This window comes from Phascolarctos cinereus, unplaced genomic scaffold, assembly GCF_003287225.1.
Source record: "Phascolarctos cinereus isolate Bilbo 61053 unplaced genomic scaffold, phaCin_HiC Scaffold_726;HRSCAF=1367, whole genome shotgun sequence".
Lineage (NCBI taxonomy): Eukaryota > Metazoa > Chordata > Mammalia > Diprotodontia > Phascolarctidae > Phascolarctos > Phascolarctos cinereus.
Window position 1 is genome coordinate 388,239,238 of NW_027556098.1, and position 8,244 is coordinate 388,247,481.

The 8,244-nt window shown below is 39.3% G+C and overlaps 1 protein-coding gene across 1 annotated transcript; it reads right to left on the bottom strand.

Moving 5' to 3' along the window:
* Positions 1-1,356: 1,356 nt before the first annotated feature.
* CFAP107 (cilia and flagella associated protein 107) lies at positions 1,357-3,921 on the bottom strand. The gene is made up of 3 exons (XM_020979536.2): positions 3,895-3,921; positions 2,955-3,132; positions 1,357-1,892 (listed from the first exon to the last, which is right to left on the bottom strand). The coding sequence occupies exons 1-3, from the start codon at positions 3,919-3,921 to the stop codon at positions 1,723-1,725; spliced, it is 375 nt and encodes a 124-aa protein (XP_020835195.1). The 3' UTR covers positions 1,357-1,722.
* Positions 3,922-8,244: the final 4,323 nt, after the last annotated feature.

The window sequence follows — 8,244 nt, forward strand, 5'->3', positions numbered from 1 at the left end:
AGGTGAAATCTTATTACAAAAATATTGTTCTGTGTAACACAATTTTTTCCCTGTCCTACAATTTGGGTCATAGTAACATCTCATTTTTCACTCTCATCTGTTCATAATGATTTCTTCTCAGCTAATAATCCAATACAACTAAATCTTTTACTGATCACTTGCTTCCAGCCTTCATGTCTTTATAACTTAAATATATATATACATATATATACTTATATATGTATATATATGTGTGTGTGTGTGTGTGTGTATACTTATATATGGTAAGTATATGTGTGTGTATGTGTGTTTTGGGTGACAGGAAAGGAAAGCTGAACTGAGCTTTAATAGGAAAAAAAAAGGTCACTTCTCCCTTTCCTTTTTAACCATCAAATCAGGAGTGGGAGAAATTCAGGTCTCCAGTGAACATGACATTTGATTTATATTATCATTCAGAAGAGAACTAAGTTTCATTTTGGTGATGATGAAAGGAAGAAGACAGAAGTAAATTTAGAATAAAGAAGTTTTCTAGCAATACAGAAAGGGCTTTGTCGAATGGAGATACAAGTGGGATGGGAATACAAGGGAATACAGAATGGGATGACGATGACAGTATAGATGAGAATAGGCTTATGCCTAGGTGGTAAGGTGTGAGTAATGAGAATAGTAGACATTGGGGTATGGGTGAGGCTGAATGGAGGTTACACATAGGAGAGAGTGCTAGGGAACCTGGATGCTGGGATCTTATTGTCTAATTGAAGGAGGAGCAGGTAAGCTTTCACACACAAGCAAATGTCCATATACCAACATATCAGGGCATACATGCATGCAGAACATTCATGCCTGAGTCAGGTGCCCCATCTGAGAATCTGTCACTCAGCAAACCTCAGTCCTTGCTGGTTGTGCGAATTGGTTGGCTTTTTTGAGCAGGCCATTCTGCTAGAGGAAAAAAACCCTAAATTTCCAGACCATCACCCTGCTAAACAGAGCCCCACCACATAGCAAAGTAGAGCTTGGAGGATGAAAAATGAATGGGGTGTGTGTGTGTGAGAGACTTCCCATTTACCCCATAGGGTTTATAGAACTTAGTATCATAGATTTAGATCAGGAGGGGACCTCAGAGGCTATCAGTCCAACCCCCTTATTTTTTCTGATGAGGAAACTGAGACCCAGGGAACCAAAGGGACTTGTCCAAGGTCACATAGGCAATAAGTCTGGACGTGCGATTTGAACTCAGTCCTCCAGCCCTACAGCTAGTGCTATTTCTGTTTCAGGAATGTGATCTCTAACAATATGGCCATTCTGGGAAGTTTAAAAAAAGAGGATCTGATCTGCATTTTTCTGTAGAATGTGCTTGACTAATTAATTGTTCCTGTAATATTAGAAGGTCATTGAGAGCAAGCACTGTTATCTTCTGTTAACATCATCAACTCTAATAGTTCCATACATATTTAATTGCGAAAAATAAGGAAAGAGTAGCTTGTACTTTGGAGAAGGAGAGAGGGGCTTCTATCTTCCAAAGAAACAGGCCAGATGTTGTGGGTGTCCCATAGAGCTTTCTGCAGCGCATCCTCCTGGTATGTTATAGCTACTCAAGTGTGCCAGTAAGGGAAGGAAGCCACCATCATTTTTTCTTGCTTTCCTCATTTGCTGTCTTTCGAACTCAAAGATGTTACGATTCCTTGGTCTAGGTTCCTCTTCTCCAGGGAAGATAGCAGTTGTCAAAAGGATGGGCAAGATGGCTCACTGGAGGCAGGGAGGAGGAACTGGGATTGCATGTTCGTGCCTGGACAGAGCAGACACTGGGTGTCTTACATAAGACAAGGTGTAAACACTGTTCATAGAGTGAGTCTTGGTAGGCTCTTGCCATTTCTTTGTGAGATCCTCAAAGAGACCATAGTTGGTGGGGGGAGCTGCAACAGAAATCAGGGTCAGGATGTGAAATCATGAATGGAGAATTGGGCCCAACCCCTGGAGGAAGGGAAGAGATAGGAAGGTGTATGCTTGCTTGCTTGTAGTTTTCTCAGATTGGACTGAGACAAACTTGCTGCTATTTAAAAGGAAGGAATTAGGTCTGGGAGGTACTGGAAGGGAAGGAGGGGAAGATGGGGCCAGGCTGGACTCCCCTAGAGTCTCCTCAGAGACTTGAGGACACATGAGCCCAAGGACCTAGGGCCTAGGAGTAGGCAGCCTGACTTCCTGATGGGAGGAAACATCAATAGCCTGATCTCTTGAATTCAGTTCAGCAAACATTTCAGTGCCTACTGTGTGCAAGGCATTGGGTACTCCTAGCCACTTTCCAGAGATGCATCCATCCTGTTCTTGGCTAAGTTGTAACTATTAGGGAGGAGGAGCTAGTGTGATAAAGGAAGGTCCTTGCATTTCTGTGTAAATTGTCCTAAATCCTAACACACATTAACTGAATGGGAAATGATACTCAGATTGTTCACTGAATTGATTTTCACTGTGGAGAAGCTGGAGAAAGCTGCCCTTGGTCGATCGCTTCATATAGGGGTCAAGTCATTTCCTTAGGCCCAGATACACTTCTAGGAGAAGGCGCTGTGTGATGGATTCATGGGGTGGAGGTGGGTGGAGTGTGGCAAATAGAGCCCAGCGTTGGTATAGGAGCATAGATGAGTCCCTGTGGCACCACAAATACTGTGCTTCTAGAGATAGCCAGTCAGCACTGTTCATTGTATAATGCTTGTGAAATGGGGCAAAGGGGCAAAGGGCATCCTGAGAGGAGAGCACAATATACCAGTGCCTCATAATACTGTCCCAGAATCCTTGAATGTTATTTTATTATAAGTGAAGCTATATTATGACTTAGTCAATTTCAGTAACTCCACTGGAGTCCAAGGCTGACCTACCTACACCAAACTGCATGTCACGGTAGGGAGCATTATATCAAGGTTTTAGGGTATTTTGGAACCTGTGGTGATCTGTATAGGGGGAAAAATGGATTGAGAAAGTACCAAGAAGGGGAAAGTCCGACTTCTCTGGCAGCCACACCAATTTCTGCCCATTCCAACTACGGGTTGGTGGCAAGGCAGGGTTGTAGCCATGCCGGTTAAAATGGTCATCATATGTGCTGATCAAATTCCGATGTTTTGGTTCCTCGTGGTGGGTCATCACGTTCTTATATGGCAGGCCCTGGAACGACAGGCATATAAGGCATATCCAGGGATAAGGAATATCGAGACTTTTGGGGGGGGCTAACTGGGGGGCAAGTGATTCTGGAAGGGGAAGGGGAGAAAGTGTGGAGTTAGCAGCAAAATATAGGGATGTTGCCTTTAAGGATCAAACAACTGATGCAGCTTCTCCAACTAATTAGACCCCAAAGCAAGGAAAACTACACATTAATCTAATTGGTTAATTGGTTTCATTATCCAAAGTTTAACCTAGTCACTTGCTAATACCATCAAATAATCATTTTGTTCTTTGGGAAAAAGTTCAATTTTCTTCTTATCTGTAGATTAGACAGTATACTTCTAACACTACTGTCATTTTAGAGGATCAGATTTCATCATTTTGTTTATTTAGTAGCATAAATATACTCTCTCTTGATACATATGCTTTTATAGTTACTCCGACTTAAACATTAAATCTGATCCTAGAAATGTTTATTAAGCTTTATTTACTGTTACAAGTGTTTGCCAATTTTTAAACTCCAAGGACTAGAAGCATTTTTGGAAGTTGAGTCACAGTAAAAAAAAATCTATGTATATGTGTATATATGTATACACACACATATATAAATTATGGATAGTTTGAAAATAGTTGCAAGGAGGAGGTGAAGCCAAGAACAGATTATGCCTAACTAACCTTAAGACTGTGCTCAGTAACCTCTTAGCTCCCTTTCACCTCCAAGAGTCTATGAGTCTTTGAAAAAATATGTCTCTTCTCTGGACTCACCTTCAAATATGTGATCTCAAATGACATTCCAGAATTTGTTTTTCATGTGAATGGACTTCTATCTAATGAATGCCCTGTTAATTCTCAGTTTGCATGTAATTTATGCATGATTAAAATAACAATCAGGACAGCCAGGTTAAGTGGACAGAGGGTTAACTTAATTCATGTCTTTGTAAGTTGAAATTGCATCCCTTTTGCTCTATTATGATTTATCCAAGTCCATCACAAACTCGTACTTCCTTCAGAAGGGTGAAATGGTGAATACCAAGCCTTACATTTATACCATATTTTTCAACTTGTTACTATGGGAGAAGGCAGAGAGATCTCCATAATTTTTCTTCTGCCACAAAGGTTTTACAGGCTTCCTCAGTTGGAAACTGGGAGAATGTTTTCTTTGGTAGCAGTTATTTACTGGGAAAAGAAAGCCATATTCTCCTCTTTCCCTGGTGCTTAAGTGAGTGAGTTGCCTAAGAAATCTTTCTTGTCCCTAAAATACACTGATTTATCTGGAGAATAATCTTGATTTTCATGCCCACCCTGATGTCTGGAGAAGACAGTAAGGTTTGTGTTTGCTATGGTCTGGAAATGCCAGCTAAGCCCAATATTTCAAACAGTGATTCCACAAATAAGTCATAGTACAATGCTAAAGAGAGAGGCCAGTGATGGCAATGAACAGTCAGCCAGGGATTTCCAAGGTCTACATCACTGGGTGCCATCTGACTCTATATTTAAGGCCAGGGAAAATGAGCTCTTGGGTTTCCCATTGATTAGAGGACAAATGCTGACTAGGCACAATGGTACCTTGGAAGAGTAGGTTAAGAAGGCCCATGGGAAGGGAAGGAAATGTGGACAACAAAAGGCCTCCTGACTGGTGAGGGCAAAAAAGATTCTCACCATCCCCTTGGTTTCGGGGTGGTGGTGATGGTGGTGGAGTTCTGTCAAGAAAAAGGGAAGAATCATTCCTGCTTAATGATGTTGTGTTCTTTTCATCAGTAATGTTTAAGGTGGAGCTCAGCCTGGCTCACTTAAATTCAACAAACGTTTATTAAGTTACTACTATGTGGTAGACACTCAACTGGGTGCTAGAGATACAAAGATAAAAACAAAATAATCCCTGCCTTCCAGAAGCTTACCTGTTCAAAGGAGTAGGAGGAAGAGGAAATATAGCAAATGTACAAATTATATACAAAAAAATTTCGGGAGGGAGAAAGTCCTAATAATTGGAGGGATCAGGAAATGTCTCATGTAAGAGGTTACACCTGAGTTCTGCTGGGAAGGAAACTAAGGATCTTATGAGGTAGGGGTAAAGAGGAAGTATATTCTAGAAAAGAGTGACCACTGTAACAAAGACATGGAAGCTGGAGACTGGAATGTCATGTACATGGAAGTTTATAGGCTTTTTATGAAGGGGAGTGATGTAAAATAATACGGGGAAAAGTGTACATTAGGCATATCAGTTTGGTAGTCTTATGGAGGATGGATTGGAGAGAGAAAAGACCAGAAGCAGGGAGAACTAATTAGGGGGCTGGTTCAGACAAGAATCACAGAATCATGTTAATTCAGACCTTAATAGCCATTGAGTCTAATCGATGCCTGGCCAAGTATCCAGAGTACGACACTCATGGCAAATGCTTATCCAGCCTCCTGAAGGCCTGCAGCAAGGGGCAGCCTACCACCTCCTAAGGTATCCTATTCTACTTTTGGATGGCTGTAATTGTACATTTTTTTGATGTCTAGCCTAAATTCACCTCCTTGCAACTTCCTGTTTTTCCTTTTACTTGTGTGCTCTGGGACCAAACAGAACAAGCTTAATGTCTTTTCTGTATGAAAACCCATTGGGCAATTGAAGACAACTCAAAGGTCTTCTCTGAAGTTTTTCTTCTCCAGCCTTTCCCTTGACTGCTCTTCATGTGAGAGGAAAGTGAGGCCCTTTGCTCTTTCGGTTAAACTAACATGACTTGTTCTTACTGGAACCAGGGTGACTCTTTGTCATCACTGCTTTTTTCCTTTTTTTTTTAATTTTATTAATTTATTTTGATTTATCAACAATCACTTCCATATGCTTTTGAGTTTAAATTTTTTCTCCCCTTTCCTCCCCCACACCCTCCCCAAGATGGCACATGATCTCACATAGGCTATACATTTACATTCCTGTTTTCACATTAGTGAAGTTGTAAGTAAAAATTAAAACCAATAGGAGGAACCATTACAAAGAGGAAACAAAACTTAACAGAAGAGAAAAAAAAGATAGCCATTCAACTTCCATAGTTCTTTCTTTGGATGTGGATAGCATTTTACATCATGAGGCCTCTGGGGATGTCTTAGATCCTTGTATTGCTGGGAAGGTTAAGTTTACAATATTAGTCATTGCAAATGTGGCTGTTATTGTGTACAAAGTTCTCTTGGTTCTGCTCACTTCACTCAGCATCAGACCATACAAGTTTTTCCAGGTTTTTCTGAACTCAGCCTGTTCATCATTTCTTATAGCACAATAGTATTCCATTACGTTCATATACCACAACTTGCTCAGCCATTCCCCAATTGATGGGCATCCTCTCAATTTCCAATTCTTTGCCACCACAAGAAGAGCTACTATGAATATTTTTGTACATGTGGGTCCTTTTCCCATTTGTTTGATCTCTTTGGGATATAGCCCTAGAAGTGCTATTGCTGGATCAAAGGGTATGCACATTTTTATAGCCCTTTGGGCATAGTTCCAAATTGTTCTCCAAAATTGGATCATTTCACAACTCCACCAACAATGTATTAGTGTTCCAATTTTCCCACATCTTCTCCAACATTTATCATTTTCCTGTTTTGTCATGTTGGCCAATCTGATAGGTGTGATGTGGTACCTCAGAGTTGTTTTGATTTGCATTTCTCTAATCAATAATGATTTAGAGCATTTTTTCATATGACTATAGATGGCTTTAATTTCTTCATCTGAGAACTGTCTGTTCATATCCTTTGACCATTTATCAATTGGGGAATGGCTTGTTTCTTATAAATTTGTCTTAATTCTCTATATATTTTAGAAATGAGGCCTTTATCAGAGAGACTGGTTGTAAAAATTCTTTCCCAATTTTCTACCTTCCTTCTAATCTTAGTTGCATTGGCTTTGTTTGTGCAAAAACTTTTCAATTTAATGTAATCAAAATTATCCATTTTGCTTTTCATAATGTTCTCTATCTCCTGTTTGGTCATGAATTCTTCTGTTCTCCATAGATCTGATAGGTAAACTATTCCTTGTTCTCCAGTTTACTTATGGTATCAGCCTTTATATCTAAGTCATGAACCCATTTTGACTTTATTTTGGTATATGGTGTGAGATTTGGGTCTATGCCTAGTTTCTGCCATACTCTTTTCCAGTTTTCCCAGCAGTTTTTTTCAAAGAGTGGGTTCTTATCCCAGAAGCTGGGGTCTTTGGGTTTATCAAATAATAGATTACTATAGTCATTGACTACTGTGTCTTGCATATTTAACCTATTCCACTGATCCACCTCCCTATTTCTTAGCCAGTACCAAGCAGTTTTGATGATTGCTGCTTTATAATACAATTTAAGATCTGGAATTGCTAGGCCACCTTCCCCTGCATTTCTTTTCATTAGTTCCTTTGATATTCTGGACCTTTTGTTTTCCAAATGAATCTTGTTATTATTTTTTCTAACTCTATAAAATAATTTTTTGGTAGTTTTTGGTATGGCACTGAATAAGTAAATTAGCTTAGGTAGGATTGTCATTTTTATTATATTAGCTCGGCCTACCCATGAGCAACTGATGTTTTTCCAATTATTTAGATCTGATTTTATTTGTGTGAAAAGTGTTTTGTAATTGTGTTCATAGAGTTCCTGGGTTTGTTTCAGGAGGTAGACTCCTAAATATTTTATAATGTCTACAGTAAGTTTAAATGGATTTCTCTTTCTATCTCTTGCTGTTGGGCTTTGTTGGTAATATATAGAAATGCTGATGATTTATGTGGGTTTATTTTATAGCCTGCAACTTTGCTAAAGTTGTTTATTATTTCAAGTAGTTTTTACTTGATTCTCTAGGATTCTCTAAGTATATCATCATGTCATCTGCAAAGAGTGATAGCTTTGTTTCTTCTTTGCCTATTCTAATGCCTTCAATTTCTTTTTCTTCTCTTATTGCTAAAGCTAACGTTTCCAGTACAATATTGAATAACAGTGGTGATAATGGACATCCTTGTTTCACCCCGATCTTATTGGAAATGCTTCTAGCCTGTCCCCATTACATATAATGCTTGCTGAAGGTTTTAGATAGATGCTATTTATTATTTTAAGGAAGACTCCATTTATACCCATGATTTCTAGTGTTTTTTAATCGGAATGG

Bases quoted from the DNA above. Each gene is read 5' to 3' on its own strand.
- CFAP107 (XM_020979536.2), bottom strand. From the start codon at position 3,921: ATGTCATTTGAGATCACATATTTGAAG. The intron at 3,133-3,894 runs GTGAGTCCAGAG...CTGTCGTTCCAG, and splicing joins TTGAGATCACATATTTGAAG to GGCCTGCCATATAAGAACGT. The intron at 1,893-2,954 runs GTACTTTCTCAA...TTTCTGTTGCAG, and splicing joins GTCGGACTTTCCCCTTCTTG to CTCCCCCCACCAACTATGGT.